The sequence below is a fragment of the Larus michahellis genome, chromosome 2 (genome assembly GCF_964199755.1).
Source record: "Larus michahellis chromosome 2, bLarMic1.1, whole genome shotgun sequence".
NCBI lineage: Eukaryota > Metazoa > Chordata > Aves > Charadriiformes > Laridae > Larus > Larus michahellis.
Window position 1 is genome coordinate 15,900,381 of NC_133897.1, and position 20,025 is coordinate 15,920,405.

At 38.5% G+C, this 20,025-nt stretch overlaps 1 protein-coding gene across 26 annotated transcripts in view; it reads left to right on the forward strand.

Annotated features, from left to right (window-relative positions):
- Positions 1-20,025, forward strand: part of PARD3 (par-3 family cell polarity regulator) — a 460,486-nt gene that overhangs the window by 197,764 nt on the left and 242,697 nt on the right. For 18 of the 26 annotated variants that reach the window (XR_012585424.1, XR_012585425.1, XM_074574241.1 and 15 more), the window contains exon 5: positions 5,268-5,399. The exons of the other annotated variants lie outside the window; for them this stretch is intronic. Coding sequence is in view for 16 of the 18 variants with exons in the window: in XM_074574241.1 (XP_074430342.1) it covers positions 5,268-5,399 (132 nt within the window). In the remaining 2 variants the exon portion in view is untranslated. The remainder of the gene's footprint in view (positions 1-5,267; positions 5,400-20,025) is intronic. 26 annotated transcript variants of the gene reach the window in all.

A 20,025-nucleotide genomic window follows, 5' to 3' on the forward strand; every position in this document is an offset into this window, starting at 1 on the left:
AAGCTGTGGTAATCCTTCAGTGTCGGGGTCCTCTTCTTCTTTACTCCTTGGAGCGTGGCCTAAGATCAAAAGTTCCTCGTGTTGGGTGACCAGAACCGGTTCCTTCTTATAATGTGTTAGATGGCTGGGCTTCATCTGGATTATTGTAGCTCCTGGGGTCATGTTCTTCAATAGAACTCAAACAAAGCAAGCTTTGAAACTAAACTGTAGCATGATAAAGTGAACCGAATCTACTCAGAGGAAAAAGAAGCTCGTCCAAGCAGTAGTGTCAGATTCTTAAGATACATAGATATTTATAGACGACTGGTGCAATTATTTTTGAGGTAAACTGTTGAGATTTAGTACAATTTGTTGTTAAAAAGCTGCGGATGAATAAAAAGAACAGTTCCAAATATGACCTCTGTGTAAGAAGGTGTTTTTCTTTTAAAAGGGAATTTCTGTTTGTTAAATACATCTATCGGTTTAATTAATTTCCCATATGCAATGTATTTTCCCCGTAAAATAGACATTATTCATGCATCTTTCTTTTTTTGAGAAATGGGGATTTCTGAAAAATGTGGTCTTATCCCTCATTTATTTGTCTAAAGTCCAGTTAAAAAAACCCAACACAGCCACAAAAAAACCAACCAACCAAAAACCTCCAGGAATCTGTTTAGTAGACATTCAGACAGCATGGAGAATGGGGATATGTGTCTACTACTGCATTTATAAACAGATATTTGCATCAGACAGAGAGGTATTTACATAAACTATATTAATGTTTTGTTAATCCTGTAATTCTATGATTTTATGATAATTACAGCTTTTAGCATCCTGTCTGAGAGTGACACCAAACTGTTCAGGGTCTAACATGAACATAGTGAAGCATAAAAAGAAAGAAGAGCAGCCTTTATCATGATTCAACAACAATAAATACACTTGTAGACATGAATTTGCCCAAAGTCTCTCAAATGAAATTATAACCTCAAAAGATTAAATGAATTCTCATCTCTTGTCAACATGGACAAATCCTATCTCAATCTGAGGCCATCACAAGGAATCAAACCCAAGCAAGCGAGAAGCTTTTTCCAAAGTGCACAGCGTATAAGACAAAAGAATGGATAGTAAAAAAAGGTCAGTGCCCAAAACGGTCTCTCTTAGCGAAGATCCTAAATGAGAGGCAGGCAATTTGCTGTAAAAATTATTAAAGTGAAAACTCGGTTTACATTTTTGGATCTCCTTCCAAAGAATTACATTGAAGAGGTCTTCAATCTGCTCTACTCCTGTTGTATTGCTATGTAGTATTTAAAAAAAAAAAAATCCCACCAAAATTTTCCACACTTTGCATTAGCCATACAGGAGGTCAAAACAAAGGGAAAAACCCAACTTCTTCACTGTTTGGAAAGTGGCCTAGCGGCAAATGGGATAACAGATGTGGAACTGTCACCGTACCGTGTGGAGGACATTCTGGTTGGGTTAGTGATGCTGGGAGTCTGTAGGGTTACAACGGCAGGTTAAAATCACGAGTGAGTTTATGCACTGGCAGCCAGTAATGGAAGTACACAGATCGTGCTAATGCATCATTTCATCTACAACTGCAGAGTCTTTGATGAGGAGCTTGTTATGTATTGCAACTCATCTGAAATTAAAAGTGTAGCAAAATTGCTTCTTTTTTTCCTGTCCTCTTTCACCCAACCCTCCAGCAAAGCTCCGCAGGGACACTATGCTGAACTAAATCTTAAAGTGTTAGATTATGTGTCCTCATTAAAAATACTGCAAAATGCTGCTGTTAAGTGTAGTAGTAATATTGTGATTTGGCAGTTTTAGTGTTACATTGATCAATTTCCACTTCAAACATGATAAAGCTGACATGGCTTGTGGTCCCCAAAGATGTTTGGGAAAGAAACTTTTTTTTAAAAAAATTAGAGCATTTAATTGTAACTGGTGATGCGTGTCAGCCCTGGTCCCAGGAGGGCTTACAGCTGCAGCTCCAGAAATGAGAATTCCCTGTGTGACCCTGATGGCTTCTATACCATGAAATCTTTTTCTTTATGGTATTGAAGTTAAAAGCCATACACACCTTTTCCAGTCGGATGTTGGGAGTGTGTGTGCTAATGCTAGATCATGCTGAATAGAAGTAAAGCTTTCTGGGTTAATATTTGCCTAAAAAAAAAAAAGGACAACCCCCCTCTCTCTCTCTCTCTCTATATATATATTTATATATATGTATGTATGTATATTTTAAATAGTAAACAAGATTGTGCTGGTCCAGCAAATCCCAATGTCTAAGCTGCAGCGATGTGTTTTTCACCTCCACCTCTATAGTTTGTCACCACTGCTATCTTTGAATTAGATCTGGCAGTAGCAGTAATGGAGATCCCTGCGAAGACATGGTTCCAGGGTAGCCAGCAGCATCTAATGTTTTTCTAATGTTTCACTGTTTGGCTAACAGCAAAATGACTCTGTATGTGATGGCGACACTGGTAAGGTATTTTATTCCACTCTGATAATAACGCTATTTTGAGCCTCTGAGCAGCACTGAGAAACACAAGGAGTTACAGGAACCACATCTCTCTGCTATTCCAACTCTTACTTCTGCTGTCAGAAAAATCGCCGAGTGACTTTGGTGCCTTGTGTATAAAATAAACTGGTGCAGGGCTTAGCAGGAGAAAGACAATCTTCTACAGAAGTAGGCTACAGCAGAAATATTTCAGTAGATGGGATGGACATACTGCTCTGGTCAGCACAGATAGTATTAGGAGTAAACTCCTTGCAGAATTCTTGACATTAGTATAGGTGCACCAACCTATAGATGCACCACCAGAGCATCTGATTGAATTCTTTTAGCTTATCTAATTTCACTTACACTGTGTGCTCTGGCATTTAAGACTTTACAGAATGATATTCCAATATAAACTGTGAGCAGTAAGACTGTCCTGCATGAATCAGATCAGAGACTTAGCGTTTGAATGATTGGAGAACAACACTTCCCTCGATGAACTTTTTTTCCTTCTGTCTTTCTCCTGCAAAAAACTCCTCTGCACGGGTAATGGATGCTGTGTGGAGAGAGATTTTTGTATAGCATAGATAAAAATATCTTTTTTAAAAGTTTATGTTGAAGTTTGTAAACACGAATCAATAAAAAATGGAATTATCTATAAAGTACACAAATACAGAAAACATCTCGTTACACAGGAAGAAATTTCTATTCATTCCCACTAGGTGATAGTCTGTCAGACAGCGAGTTATTGTTAGATGGCAATAACACATGCACCAACTGTATCGGGGGGTTTGTGCATGAAATGATCTTTTGTTATTTCTTTGTCAGATTTTGATTTTGTTGTTATACCTTTCCACCACTTTGAACAAGAGAAATTGTTGTTTTGGCTTATAGGAACTGTGCCACCTCTGTCACCAGAAGAGAAGAACTGAATAAGAGAAGCAACAGGAAAAAATCAATTTGTATTTACTGTTCCCTGGCTTTTATGGCCCTGCTAAGGGACAGTTGTACAAAGCAGAAACTCACTTCCACTGTCCTTTTCTAAGCAAGAGGTTGAGCAAGTTTCTTGTTTGCTGTGTGGTTAACCGCACTGGAAAACTGGATTTTTTTTTTTTTTGTTGCTCCAAGACGCAGCGTTCTTATTCATTTGTGGCAGGGTAAACTGATTTATGGTGGTGATTTGTTCAGCTGGTTACTTTTGCAGACATTTTTACAAGGTTATCTTGTGCTGGTTGAATTCAAGCTTTAATGTCTTCAAATGGAAGACTTATTTTTTTACCACAAAGTCTCTTTCAAGAAAAGAAGTTGTCATCAATTAAGAAAGCCTAAGTTTGATGTGTCAGCGAAAAGACTGCTCTTACACAGGAAGCCTTTGAAAACTGTGCTACATATCACAGTTATACTGAGAGCTGGATTTCCTGGCAAAACCAGTCATATGTGTACACAAAATAAAGTTATTAAGGACAGTTGTAAGGGAATTGATGCTGCAGTCCATATTTTAGAATATTGGACTAATACTGTGCCAAGCCAAAGAAATATCAATACAGTAAATAGGGAATGGAAATACTCATGCTGGTAGACCGAAATACTGATTTAAGAAAGGGTAAAAAATTTGCCATGTGCTACAAATAAAAAACCACAGGTTTTAGCTGCAAATGTGTACTGGTGGTTATTTACTTTTTTAGAGTTTTTTGAGATTCCTAAAAGCAGTAGTATTGCAAAATATGTAGGACTGCAGTCTTATTTTATTTGCTAATAAAGTACTATGGTAAAAATAGATATTCTCTAAATTATCTGATTTGGCGTGAGGATAGACAAACACTGACTGAAAAAAATACTCTGCTCCTGAAGGAAGGATACTACCAACATATTTGTAATCCTATTTTGAAAAGCTAAGCAGAATTTCAGTTCCATATATTATTTCGGTTGGGGGAAGCTAACCTATGTAAGTCATCCGTAATTCATTGACTTTGGGCTATGGGTAACTCCCATCATTAAGGATCTGCCTCTGTGTTTTTATTGGCTTTTAGCGATCAGACTGGCTAAGGACTAATCATCTTCAGAAGCTGAAGAATTTGTACAGCTTGCGGGAAAGATACGAAGACAAACTCATCAATTAAAAAGAAAAAAAATAATCTTTTTTTTATAACTCTCAATGGGATAAACGTATCTACATCAGCACAATCTCCATCTGCTGCTGTTTTACAAATGCGACTGTATTTGTATACCTTCAGGCAAACCAAGCAAAGCATTATTATGTGGAATAATAAAGTCAAGTTTTGAACTCTGTACCGTGCTATTCTGGTCCAAAGGACCTGAAGTAGTGAGACCTGGAGCAGTGAGACAGCTTTGATTGTAAAATTGATTACATACAGAGACTTGGGAAAATTATGTAGTGGCCTTAGCTGTCACCAGTTGGGTTGTTGTACGGCGTGTTTGCTTTTGGTGAGAATGAAACAAAGCAGCGTGATGCTCCGAAAGCCTTGCTGACTATGTGCTTGGCAAGTCTGTGCACTAGAGGTTTGAGGTTGGAAAAGAGAGGTAGCGAAGCACAAGCGGGGGCAGGAGCTACAAACCCACCGAAGGCTTTGCTTGAGCTTCACTGGCATTAAGGAAGGGGAACTCTTGCAATTGAATGGCCGGGCAATCACGTTGTCCTTGGGTCCAGCTGATCCTGCGTTGTCCTTTGTCAGTCTTCCTTTTGCATTCGTTTAATAACCAGCTGCATTGTTAATGTGCAAGGACTGGTTGTTTTTTATAAGACACTTTTTTGTTTCTTTTAAACTAGAAAGATGAAAACTACAGAAGCCTACCACGAGATACTAGTAGCTGGTCTAACCAGTTTCAGAGAGACAATGCTCGTTCATCGTTAAGTGCCAGTCATCCCATGGTGGACAAGTGGCTGGAGAGGCAAGAACAGGTAATATATATGTGTGTATATATATTACTTTATCAATCTAATCTTTATCCTACTCCAAGCGATTACAAAGAAGTGTATTCTTATGTGATGCAGGCTCTCTAAGCGTGATACAAGCACCAGCAGTATGCTGACTATATTTGTATGGGAATTCCTTCTGCTTCCAAAAAAAAATGCGTTAAGACTGAAATGGACAGCTGCAAATTATTTCATTTTTGAGTCATAGACACATTTATATAGTATGTGGAATGCTGCTGCTGTTCACAACTGATACCAGCAGGGTTATTTTAATTAGAGGGTATTATTTAGATGAATATTTTGCCGTTGAAAGCTAATAATATTACTACAGAATAGCCAAATGCGGGTCAGTTTTGGCATTGCACTTTTAAATGCTTGTTGTTATTAACGTTGTAAAATGCATTAATTATAGATTTGAAGACTGTGTTGTCTTATTTATTTAGTGTATATTTATACTGCTGTTGATCTTGTGGGTTTTTTTGAGACGCTAAGTAATTCCAACTTGTTTTTTTTATTAACAAGCTGGTAGTCATAGAGGTTTAAAGGTCTGAAATTAAAATTACCTAGCAGTCACTTTATGTATTTATACGTGTCTGAAATTTTCCAAGAAGTGTCTTCAAATGTATAATGAAAATGCACCATTACTACAGAGACTGGAAATATAACAGGAAGCCCTTATGTAGGATAGTGCATATGTAGGATTATTACCTCATTTTTCTTCGTTATACAATGTGACGTGAAAACGTTGAGTTTTTGCATTGAACGTGAATGTACACATTTCGCATTTTGCAGCAATAGAGCATAAAAACAGAATTTGCTATATACAGAGGAGCTTCAAAATGAAATTTGCCATTGACAAAGCCCAAGCTTCTTACAGTCTTCCTTGTGAATGGTGGGGAGGGTTTAGAGTCCAACACTGGGCTGGTGTCCTGGGAATGATCTCCTTCACCCACAAATCCCATACCCATATTTGTAGTCCAGCATTGACAGATCATAGGATATTCCAAACATTTTTTATTCAACCCCATTCTTAGTTAAAAAGGAACTTAAGTAATATCACAGAGTATAAAAACCTAAAAAACTCAGATGCGAGCTATTAACTATTTTTGTATCTTAGAATTAGCTGCAGATTCATTTAAAATTATATTTTATGAAAAAACCTCTGTCTTTGGTCCTTGTGTATTTTCCTCTGCACGTTTAATGATAGAGGCAGTTCCGTTACTGTTTTCCTCTCAAAAGATGTAGAGTTAGTGCGGATGGGTTTAGCTGCTGTCTTTGTATGTGCCTGTGTTGAAGTGGAAAGTTGGTGCCCAGATTTGAAGGCATCTCCTGTGACCGTTCTGCTTGTTTGATGTTTTCGAGGCATATTTCCATGCATCATTAGATTTTCACCGTGGCAGTTAATGAAACTGTTGTCTCAGCAAAAGAAGTTGGATTAGGAATCTTAATAGTGATCACCTTACAAAATGTTGGGTACATTAATATTTTAATATATGATGTTTTATATTCATTTTTTTGCTGACTTTGGTCTCTGAGCAGCTTAACTAGTTCAATTTATTCACCGATTAGGTAAATAATTGGGCACTAGTGGCAGTCTGGAAGCGTATTTGCTCCCTGAGTTAACTGGTTGGAGTCTGAAATTGCAAATACCATGTTTCTTCTGAGCAAGTTTTCTGCTTTTGGTTTTTGTTTGTTTGTGGTGGTCTTTTTTTTGGGGAGAGGGAGGGGGTTCATTCTTTAAATGTGTTAAAGAATCTGCATGTGTTGGAAGACCAGGATCCTTTTGTGATTTCATATCGGCGGGATAATTAATTAGACTGAGACCTGTTCAATGGGTGCGCACCAGAGAAGAAAGCCTGTATGTAATGAGAGTGGATGTAGCACAGCTCTGCAGAGAGAGGGAGGGAAGGGCCTGGCAGGGGATGGGGTATGGGCAGGCAGAGATATTCTTCCACTCTTTTTTGGGTTTTAAACTCTAATATATTTCAGCCTCTGTGGGCTTTTTGTTTTCCACTGGTTAAGCCTTTTGCTTCTGTGAAGAAGAAACTCAAGTGGCGAGGCTGCTATCTGGCACAATCAATTAATTCAGCAGTTTCCAGTCCTGTCCCCGTGTGCCCGCCCGAGGGAGCCGTGGAGGGGCTGGAGTGGTCTGCGCACCCTGCCCCTGCGTGTGTAAACGTAGCTGAGAGCAGGTCTGGCACCGAGGGTAAGGCAGTGACAGCGCCAAGAAACCTCTAGGGCAGAACCCATTACACATAATACCGGGGGTGATAATAGTCCCGGTCTAACCTGCCTTTATGGCTCTTGAGTGGAGATAGTGAACACTGGATTCATCTTTTAGACTCCAGAGGCTTGTTGTTGGAGGAAGTCTCTTCTGGCTTGGGTGGAGTTACTTCTCTCAAAGCTTGCCTCGTCTCGTCCTTTTGAATATCAGGCAAAGAAAAATTCCAGGATGATTTTTGTCAGCTTCCAACATACATGAAAATTCATGGGAATTTGAGGAGCGAAGGTGTGATGTGCCAAAGAAGTGCAATCATTTTTGTATGGACGCCACCTCATTTCCCATGAGCAGAACTATGGAGCGAACTATAATTCTGCAACATCTCAGCCCGTTCTGCAGGCGAAACTGCAAGAGACCTTGTTTTGAGTAAATCATTATAAGCTGCTGTAGCAGGGACTAATAAGGGCACAGAATTAGATAGAGTAGTTGTTAGAGAAACAGTTCCGTAAACTTGTCTAGATTTTAGTGCCTAAAAATGGAGGAATGCATGAAGCCTGTTAAAATTCCTGGGAGTAATTGCTTTTGCTCCTATCTGTTGTGCTCTGCTAAATTAGAGTGATACATCAAAGAAATGGAAAAGATTAATTCTGCTTTCTGAGTCCTTTAAGGCATGCTGGTTGTATATGCTGGTTAGCTGTATCAGCCTAAGGATTGTTCCCAGTTAGTTCCAGAGCCCTCTGGTTGTCCACAGGGCAAACGATCCATGGATTTCTCAGAAAGTTTTGGTATTTCTCAAGGCCACGAAGTAAGTTATGTGAAACTGTTTGTACCAAAAAATCATTTCACCACTATAAAGCCCCAAATACAGTTTCAGAATACAGTTAGAAATGTAAGGATTGGGTTGTTTTTTGGGTTTTTTTACCCTTTTGCACAATTATTTCATTAATTCTCCTACAGATTGGCAGGTACTAGGAATAACATTTGCAATCTTTAATTCAATTCTAAAACATCTTAAAAAAAGAATAACTTGGTTTTTGTTCTTCACCTTGCCCTCCACAGCACTTTCGTTTCTTCCCACAGCAACCAAACTTTGAGGAATAGTTAAAATCTTGCTTCCTCTGAAATTTATTCATATGTATGGTAATGTCACTTTTATTTGAGAAATCCTTATTCCCTCGGTTCACCTCAAGACTAGCTCAGGCCCTGATCAAATCTGGGCTCATGCTGTTTCATACCAGGGAGACATGAGAAGGGGATGTATGAAAGAGTTAAACTTTTCACCAATTCCTTAAGTTTAAATACAGAGAAAGCTTCTCTTGTGTTGTCATTTTAGTTTCATTAGTCAAATATTGGAACTGGCAGCAATCAAGACACCTTGAACTGAAATAGCATATTCCTTGCTCTGCTGCTGAGGCCTTTTTTGCAGATGGATAAAGAGGACCCGGCTGCCCTGTGTGCTGGAAAGGGGTGCGAGAACAGCAGGAGAGGGAAATCCTACAGCGACCCTGCTTAATTATGAAGCTGTTGCAAATACAATGAGATTGGGTCAACTGAAATGATACGCAAATTTATATACATAACTATTGGATGTACGTCTGTTTCTGTCAGGGCATGAAAGCAAGGTAGGAGATGGAGTTAAGTTTCATGGTTATTACTGAAGAACAGGTCTGATTCCTAAAACTAGCATCTAGCAAAAACCAGAGATAAAAGTAACTCAAATGTATTCGGAAATGAGAAGAGAAGTTGGTTACTACTGCTATCTTCTTGAGCAAAAATGTGCTGTGTGGAACACTTTCCGTGAGTTATTCTTGTTCATGACATCTGTCCATAATAATCTGGTGCAGTTTCTCTGGTTCCTTTTTGAATGAGATCAGACGTGCAAGTAGCATATGGTCTTACATGCCCAGCTGTAGAGTACCTGCCTTCAGCTTGTATTTTCAGCAAAATAAGGCCTGCTTTTAATATGATTGACTATACTCTCTTAAAACATTTGGATGCTACAAATTAGTGCGTCTCAGCACTGTCATTTGAAAAAAAAAAAATCAGAGCTTCAGAGGTAGGTTGGTGAATTTAAACCACTGATTTCCTGTGGATTCTCATACTCCAGCTTATGCACGTTGTCAAAATTTTCATTTAACAGCGAAACCCTGCTTGTATTTTATGCCTTAACGTAAGAATAGAAGGCAGAAATGCAGCTCATTTGTTTTGTTTAGTTCTGAATGTTTCACAGTGTCATAGCTAATGTATATAAATATTTTTATTTTCACTAGTGTGCCTCTTCTGCCTTTCTCCTTGCCTGACAGGTGTGTTTTGGATTTTGTTTCTAGGTTTTATTATGACTGTAACTACAGTGGAAAGGTCTGCAACTTCTGTGTTTCATGGTCTGGAGATGGGGAGGCCTGGGGGTTGGAGGCTCTTCTTATCTCAAACTCCTCGCATGTAGGGGTTGAAACTGCAGTAAAAATTATTGTCATTAGTAAGGAGTTGTGCTTTAAGATTTGGAAAAAGGATTAGCTAGGCCTCAGTTGGAGGAATCATTTTTAACTTGTTATCCATTACTCCGTATAACGCCAAGATAGAGTCTCGTTGCTTTCCTCCCTATCTGAGTGCGGGCACTTTATAATTTGTCCCTTGTGATAACTACCTTAATGAACACAGAACCATGACGGCGTGTAAATTATAAAATACAAAGATGGTTTTAAAGCTTGTCATATTCCTTATAAAGAATTTCTGTCACAGAGAGATGCGTATGTTTGAAGCTCTAGGCCCAGTGCAGAGGCCTGTCTCTTTCTGGGGGGTCTTCAGCGGATGGTCCCGTACAAAAGGCCGGGGGTGCAGAGGCGTAGGCAGAAGGCTGCCCGGGGATTGTGAAAACAGGCAGGACTACTGTGAGGGAGGAAAAAGTGTTACCAGCTAGTGAATGAGGCCATGGCTAATGTGATTTGCTTGTTTCTGCAGGTGGAGCTAGAGGAGGTGGCTGAGAAAGGCATGGCTTGGCACCTGGCTTTGTATTAAATAATTGGCCATAGCTATAACTATGGGCAGGTAGCAGCAGTGGCCAGTGCATTGGTAGAGGATTCAGTAAAGGTTTATGTTAGTGAAAGAGCTGATCAGAAGACTTCAAGGTGCCCCTGCAAGAGTTCAGAGTCTCCCCAGACCCAATATCCACTTGCAAATTCAGCTTTTTCACTGCTTGGGACCAGGGCTCTTGGCCGTGTGATCGCACTGGCGTCCACCTAATGGGGCTGTCAACACCCCGACTGCTACAACTGTTTCTTCTTGCCTTTGTGCTATGAAGAAGGTGAAAGAATACTGTCTCTTAGCTGCTGCTGCTACAGGTATCTAGGTATTGACTGCTCCCTTTATTTCTGTATATTGGCAAGATGTTAGCTCAGAAACAAAAATGCCCAAATGAAATGTAAGCTATAAAGTGCTGGCTTGACCCCCCGCGCAGCAGGAAGAGGGACGAATATGTCTCAGCAAGGGCAGAGGTTGCATCTAGCTCTGTGCCAGCCAAATGCCCTGTCTGGCTGCCAGAAGAGCACCTTACTAAACACAGGTCTAATAATAGTATTCTTTTTTTTCTTTTCTTTTTCTTCGACTAATCACACCCTTGGATTTTTTTTTTTTATATACAATATGGTCAAAATTATTATATGATTTCTAATAGTCTTTGACTTCCCATAAGAATATAGTGGTATTGGGTTTCACTGATCTGTACCTGATAAGAATTAAGTGATTATTCTGTAGACTTGTTTCAGTGTTCTCCCCATGTTGCATTTATTATTATTATTATTATTGTATTAGAAAAAATACTATGCATAGTGAGCTCCAAAATGAGAAACCTGTATTTAGGTGTTTGTAATGTGAGTACCCACATAAAAGTATCCCAGCTCCTATTGTCTGGTGCTGGAGCCTACATCTTCATCCAGTCGTGGCATGTGTGTGGTCGGCTGGTGTCTTCCAGGCTGGACCCCGCTGAGCTGCTTCCAGAGGCTGAGGCTCCGGTGGGTGTTGCGGTGCCCAGTTCCCACAGACGTATCTCGGTCTGGGAGATTTGCCGGAGCTGGTTCTGTGTTACGTGTCAGAATGCTTAAAAAGGGGCATGGGAGGGTAAACCAAGCTCTTAGGATGGGCATGTAAGCTCTCTACTTGTGTAATTATGATTTCTGCTTTTTAAGGTTAAAATCTTCACCACGTTTTTCTGTAGGGAGAATCAGAATCACAGGCCTTTTCTACATTTAAATCTGACTTTGAACCTAACTGGCTTCAGATCAGATATCTAAAGCTAAACTTCATTTCCATGTTTAAAAGCCATTTGATTTTTTAGGTTCTAACTTGATCTGTTTCTGATTTTTATATAGACTCAATTCCTACCCCCCAGAAGAGTTGTCATATCTTCTGAATTCAGAAGAATCTCTGTATTCTTCTGTATAAAGATGAATACACTAATACACATATTTATTAAATATTCTCTAAATGTGTGTGCATAACCACAGAAACAGAGAGGAAAAAACCTGAAAAAGAAAGGCTTATCTGTATGCTGAACGCATCAGTATGTACAGAGACAGAATAAAATATCAAACTACAGTATGTATTAGTTTTAAGAAAATATTAACATGGAATTTAGAAGTCTGTGCACTTTTATGCAAAATGGACATTTGCAGACATGACCTTAATTGTATATTTTGGAAATATGTTCTTCATACTATTTGTCTTGGAGACATGAACAAATCTGAAGTTGTTTTTCAGTGCTGAGGGTTTCAGTTTATATGAGGTAGGAGGTTGGAATAAACAGCTTTATTGCTTGGGGACAGCTGTAGTGGTGACGCTTTTATAAACAATGTTTCATGCTGGCATCTATCTTGTTCTCCTTTGAAAAATAATCTGTCATTTCATACTGTGTATTAAATAGGTGAGACAGTTCGGGGGCTGCAATCTACTTTCAGTTATATGCTGCTGTGTAGATATGAATTCAGTGGCAGAATGTAGCCCTATATGTGGAGAGGTGATTATAGAAAAGTCAATTTTACAAAAAACCTCCTAGATTTTAAGTGTTATAGAAAAAGGCATGCTTCATGTTCAGATGTGTATTTTCACACTCAAACACTCTCATAGATATAGGTACACATGCACATAAATATGCAGATGGACTGGGCAGAAATTTAAAGAATCGTAGAACAGTCCAGATTGGAAGGGACTTTAAAAGATCATGTGGTCCAGCCTTTTGTGGGAAAGGGAGCCTAGGTGAGACTATCTAGCACCCTGTCCAGTCCCATCTTGAAAGCCTCCAGTGCTGGGAACTCTACCACGTCCCTGGGGAGGTTGTTCCAGGGAATGGTTGTTCTCACTGTAAAAAATAATAAAAAAAAATATATATCAAGATGTAACCCCTTGTGATGCAACTTGTGCCTGTAGCCCCTTGTCTTCTCCATGTGGCTTCTTGTGAAGAGACAGTCAGCCTCTGCCCTTTTTGTAGCCACTCTTTAAGTAATGAAATCCTGAGATGAAATCCCTCCTGAGCCTTCTCTTCTCCAGGGAGAAGAGACCTAACTCCTTTAGTCTTTCCTCACAGGGCAGGTTCTCCAGCCCTTTGATCACCTTTCTGGCCCTCCTTTGGACACTCTCCAGTCTGTCCGCATCTTTCATGAATTGTGGGGACCAGAACTGGACATGGTACCCCAGACGCAGTCTGACAAGCGCTAGTATCTGCTAGACGACCTACTTTGTTCTGCAGAACCTTTCTGAAGAGTGTTGGCATGCATGAAGGGCATTTTCAGACTTGCTAGTAACTATACACTGCTCTTTTTCTGCCCTTTGGGACCAAATTATTTAAATAATCATGTTGTTATGGTAGTTAATGGTAATAAATCTATGATAGCAGGGATATAAGCAATACTCTTTTAAGTTACACGGATATGCTGTAAGAAGCTTTGAATAAATTATTGCTGTTAGTTTTCTGACTATTTTCTAAATATTTTGCAAAACGGTTTTATCTCTGGCTTTTTTGACTGCTGTCTGTCCATGGTAGCAGGTCAGATAAGGACATCTGAAAATCCCTTACCGGGCCTGGAAATGCGTTTCATCTAAAGGATGTCTCAGGTCTTCCTTTTCTTCTTTTAAGAACTTGTTTTCTTTCTTCATGCTGCAAAAGAGGTTTATCTTCTCGTATGTTTACTTTTTAGTCCAGGCGTATGTAATGCATCCCAAGGAGTTGTTTATAATAGAAACGCTCTCGCTATTTTCATAATGTGCTTGTTGCTGCTACTATGCTGTGTCCTCAAAAGCCCCGGTGGGAATGTGGTACGAGTTAGTACCGTGCAGCCCTGCTCGAGGCGGTGACGGCTGCGCGGGTCCCGGGGGCTCCGTCCAGCCCTGCCTGCGTGGGCGAGAGCACAGGGACCATGGGGGCATGGTGGCCCCGTGATGGCAGAGCCAGCAATACCAAGCCGGAGCCGCAATTACGGCATGCCAAAGTAATGCACAAGTGAAATACATTAGTAAAATTAAAATTTGTCCTCATTCCCTCGGTGGGTAATACAGCTAATGAAAATAGATCTAACTAAATTAAGATAATTTATTTCATTAGTTTACAGCACTGTAAAACTTTTCAGGGCAGTACAGCCCTTCCATACAAACCTGAAAGAGATGCAGTTCCACTGTTCACTTCAAAGACCACAAAGGTTAAAAGTTTTAAGTGTATTAAAGCAATTCTGTTAATTGTGTCTATAGAGGATTCTCCCTCGCCCTTGGTAAAGTATTTTTAATTTAAAATTCACATTATGCTCATTCTGCATTCTAGCCTTTTAACCAAAGTGTACATATGTAAGTGATTACTTGTGTCTTTGAGGCTTAAAAAGAAATTCTGCATTTTTGTTTCAGAAGGTGGTACTGCTAGTACATGCCATTGATATTTTCCTCTTTTTTTCCCTTCCGTTTTGTGTTCTTATTTTCTCTGCTCTACCTTTCTGTTCTCCCTGCATACCTGCTCTGTGTTTTACAACACAGATGTCTACAAGACAGCAACCAGTCCCTTGGAAAGAAAGACATGACATCTCTAAACTCCAGCTCCCCAAATCCCTTGTCTCTTGTCAGTTTTATTTTCTTAAGTCTTGCTGGTGTCCTTTTTCATATTCTATTAGAAAGACACCATTCAAAATCAGAAAGTTATCCCAAATGCTGTTTTTTCCCCCATTCCTTACAAATTATAAGTAAACCCAAGACTGAGAATCAAATTATAAGTAAACACAAGATTGAGGATTTGCTGGTTTTGTTGCCATGCCAAAATTCTATAATTCTGCATTAGAAGTCAGTCTGGCCTTAGCTTAAGCTTCACATTAACTTGATTTTCAGTTAACTTAATTTTTGCTTCACTTGAAATGGAAAAAAAAATTTTTTTAATAGTCTGATTTTCTTCCTGGTACAGTTTTTCTTCTAAATGGCTAATGTTTTTTATTCAAAAGAAATATTGGTATTATTAATTTGTAGTGGAAGTTGTAGTCCTTCCTACAATAAAATAGAACAATTTATCTGGACAGGAACATGGATGTGAGGGCTCTTCGTGTCTCGCTGTAGGGCTTAGGTGAGATTCAGGTAAATCACTGCTGAGTCATGCAAGTCAGTTAATTCCACGCAGAACAGAAATAAAGTGGTTATTTTGGGCAAGGAAAAATGACAGATTTTATCTGAATGGGAAACTTATCTCATTTACTGAATAACAGCAGGACGATTTTTATGCTTTTTTCTTTCTATGAATTATTAATTATGAGAAAGATGCTTTCAGAAAAGGGGCAAGTTTGTTCTGTCTGTTGTGGAAGTGATGGTTAATTTATCTTCCATTGATGGCAACAGGAAAGATGCTTTTTCTTTAAAATCCTGTGTGAACAGGTCACTTTAATGACATGGTTGCACTTTGCTGTAAAGGGGAATGATACTATGTAACTTGGAGTTAATAATTGAGTTATGTGGAAGTAATTTGTCTGGGTTTTTGTTTTATTTTGGGTTTTAAATTTAATCTCAATTTTATTGCTGAAGTACGAGCATTTCATTATTGAATGTAGTACTCTTTGGCTGTATTAAGTGGTTACTGTAATTTATAGGATACTTTGAGTAATGTCATGATTCCTCATGAAGTGACACAGCAAGATTTAGTGAGTGCAGCAACTGAGTGAATGGAATTACGTAATATGGCCTAGTTGATGCGATATACCATAAGATTTTCATTTATTTCATCAGTATAACTGGAAGAGAAAAGAAGATAATAGGCCAGCCTTGTCAGTTCATTCACTGACTGATTTGAAAATAAGCCCATTCTAAATTTATCTTGAAACTGCTTGGAGTTGCATATGAACTGGTCAATCTCGGTAGTTTCCAGGGCAGGGGAGGGGGCAAGCAGGGCGAATGAGAAATCAGGATGTACAAAAAAGTTATTTACTTCTGTATGTGTCACATGCAAGACAGAAGAAACGACACTCGCTCTCTTTTTTTAAAAAAAAAGATTTATTTGTATTTGATCTGATAATTGATAAATTATCTGATAATTGATAAATTGATAATTAAAAGTGTTTTCATAAGACCCAACAACTAACTGCCAAGTGCCTTGTGGCACTGATAAAGGGTTTTTGCTGAAAAAGAAAAACCAAAGAAAGAAAACTGATTTGTAACTGATGCAGTTATTCTGGTTGAGGGAGGTCCCATACTCGGGACACACAAAAAAAATTAAATACAGCACAACTAGTGTTTCCATGAAGAAGCAATTGATTCGAAACATGCGAAGCAAGTAGCACTACAAATATTAATGAACTAAAGATTTTTTCCTAATATACTGCTGTAAGGATTTTAATTTTGAAATAAATATTCCTTTTAAGTTTTGATCTCTTGCGTGTGATACTTAAGAATAAACATTGTTGCCCAGATCCCACATTGAGATATCACTCACTCTCATGCCAGCTGCATGGGATTACTTTAACTTCATTTGGATTGAAAATTATTACGCTGCTTTTTCCAGCCCAGGGATGGCTATTTATGAATTTGAGCAAAATCAGTTGGCTATGATTATTTTAGCATATTTTACATTTAAAATATTGTTTGTTTTCACAGTTTAAGAATTAATGTTAAGGGCAGCATACATACGCAACTATTTTCAAATGAAAAAAAAAATTAAAAAAATTTATTTTTTAGGCTGAATATTGTAAATATTTTACAGACTGTGGAATAAACACCCAAGGAGTGAGGTATCCAGTATGAGCAAAACCTCTGGTCCTCTTAGTATTTCTTTAGAATACTAGGCAGGAAGCCAGTCTTCAGTCACTTTGTATCAAAGCTTAATTTCCTCTTCCTTTTGGATACCCTCATTTGTCTTCAAAAATCTTTACTTTTCTAATGTGTGGGAATTCGTGATTGCTTATAATTTCAACCCATTTATCCAAAGCACAGACTAAATTAAAAATCCCAAAAGAAAGCGGTCATATCTGTGAGCATCTCTATTTCAAGCTATTAAAAGTTACATTGAGTATTCCATCATACCATTTTTATTTATCTGGGTTTTCTAGGCAATAATTGTTACAACAAAGCACAGATTTCATAAAGCAAGCCCATCAGTATTTCTTCCTTGTAGTTACACTTTGTCACTGTAAGTAGCTTTCTCTTCATGAAGACTCTTTGAACTCATCTCTCATCAAAACGGATGGATTCTGCTGGTGATTTGAAGGTCAGTAAAATTGGTCACTGCACAAAAGAAGCATCTTATAATATTATACTTCAGTAGGATCGTGTGTATCACAACATTCCGGGGAGGCGAAGTTAATGGGACTCAAGGACCCTGACATTTTTTCCCTAAATTAACAAATGTCAGTCTTACTGAAAAGTTGAAGATTGGGTAGGAGGCACTTGATCTCCGTACTGGTGTGTCAGGGGACAGCGGTAAATACTGGGATGTAGGCTGGGAAATGTGTAGGAAAAAAACAAAATAAATGTTCATATCTGAATCTATGTGAAATTCCTTCCTCATTGCAATGCAGTGCCCTGATGGCTTTTTTTTATTTTACAGCTGCATGTGCATGTAAATATAAAGAGAGGCACAGCTGAAGAGAAGTTGTGCCCTCCCGTGCCGTGCCCCCGGGGGTCTGAGCGTGCCGGTGTCAGGCAGGCTTTGACTTGACTTACTCCGAAGCCAAACCTCAGAAACCTGGGGTGAATTCAGAGCAGCGCCTGCATATGCCTGCGGCTGGGACTCTGTTTTGGGATGGTGGAAGAGTCATTTCGAAACCACCTCCGGGGCTCTTTCAGCAGGGCAATCATCAGCCGCTGAAGCTCTGCTGGCTTGTGCCAGCTGGAAGCTGACGGGTGTCCTGGTGAGAAGTGAGACCCTCCTGGGTCACCCGAGTCCAGAGCCCCTACAGAAGACAAAATTTATTTGATTCATGACAGCATCTTTCTGTTTGCCAGTTAACGTATAGCAAACTTCCCTCTTCGTTTCTATAGTTCATCATTCTTACTGCTCATCCAGGTATACGTTGGAGTTCACTGAAGTACACCCCCTTCGTGTTTATGTGCTAGAAATACAGAACATACCATTAATTAATGCCCACTCCTAGGAGCAGTATTTTAAAGCGGTGTCATTGTTGACACATACAAATACATATATGTGTGTATGTGTATCTCTGTGTTTAAATGTATCCATATGTAACTTGGAAAACTTACTTTATTACAAATGTTTTTCTTGTAACTATGTTTTTAAAGACATTCATATTGTGGAGCCTTTTGGTCACCTTCCTGATATTATCATTATCCTGATAACTTCAGTAACTGTTTTAGAGGAGACAGTGCCCAGTTTAAACTTTTGCATACTAAAAGAGGCAGTGAAGAAATATAACTTTGTTTTCTTTGAATTTGACTTTGTTTTTTAGCCCCCAAAAGCAGTAGTCTTTATGGTTGTATACCTACAGCTAGCCAGAAATTACGGTGATGGAATAAGTTTCTGTGTTTGTTCAATCATGCGTACCAGCATCAATTTAGTTCATGTAACAATCTGGAAAATTAGTCTTAAGTAGTGTGTTTCAAAAGTGCTACTAATAATTATTCATTCAAGTTCCGATTTTAAGAAGATCTTTCAGGAAAGGCTGAATTTCAAGCATATAGGTACTACACATCATTTTCTCGATTTTCAAATCTTGGATTATTTTTCTGTTGTAATACCAATAGTCTGAACTGGGATAGGTTTTAGGTAATTGTGGTGATTGAAATCAAGGAGACCCTAAATAAGATTGGAGGTCAGCAAAGCTATTCTTAGCGTGACAAAGTTTAACAATGCAGAATCTGGGAAGCGCAGTCTTGCTTCCACCTGGAGCGAGAAGCTCGAATATTGTTTCAAGAAGGAATGTTTCAGAAATGCTCAAATAACCAGTTTGTGCTCAGTCCTGTACTATTATAAATCTCTAAATGGATTCTGTAAGTCACCTCTCTTATCTCATTTACGCAGTTAATTTTTTTTTTTTTCTCAAAGACATTAATTTCACAGTGGTGGATAGTTTAATTTTCTTCCCTTCTATTTTAGTAGACTGACAGTGGAGATATCACCGTCTCTGACACGTCATCTTTTCTCTCTATAATACGGTGTATTTTGTGGCTCTAGTGCAGCAGTAGACTGGCCCAGAAATCGCAATCTGGGATTATTGTCTTTGTGTATCCTCAAGGAGTAATATTTTAAAGTCACTGCATCTGTTGGTACTTAAGAGCATGATTTTTACTTTTTATTTTTGCCAGTTTTTACCATCTGTGTGTCTGTTTTTTGGCTCCTTGATTTAATTTTTCAGTTTAATTTCTCAGTTGCGCTGGGATTTCTTTCTCTTTCTCACACATGCTCTTTTTGACTCATCCATGAACTTACATTAAAAAAAAAAAATTATTTATGGCAGTTGCATAGTAAAATTCTTGGCCTTCACAATTTGGATTTTTTAATGATATCTTTTTATCGAGTCTCTTCTAGTAAATGCACGTCATTTTTGGAAGTGAAATAACTTTTGTTAGACTTTGTTTAAGTTTTAAAAAATTAGTTTGGATTAAATTGAAGCATTTTGGCGGGAAAAGCTAGCTTGGTCACATTAAACATGTTCTAGTCTTTCATACTCATTTAGTTTTTAATGCCCAAGAGGGAATAATTTTCTTGAGAAATCTGTGTTATAATCATAAACAGACATAATTCAGTAATTTTCTCATGAAACACTGGCTGAAGTTTTGGCACTAATGACTTGAAACTCACACAAGCAGCAACATTTTTGTTTAAATTCCAAGAAAAATACTAATGAAATATATTAAAATAGACACAGAATATACATACAGTGTGTTGCAGACTGTTTTCAATAAAAAGGATGTATCTTCATCAATTGAATG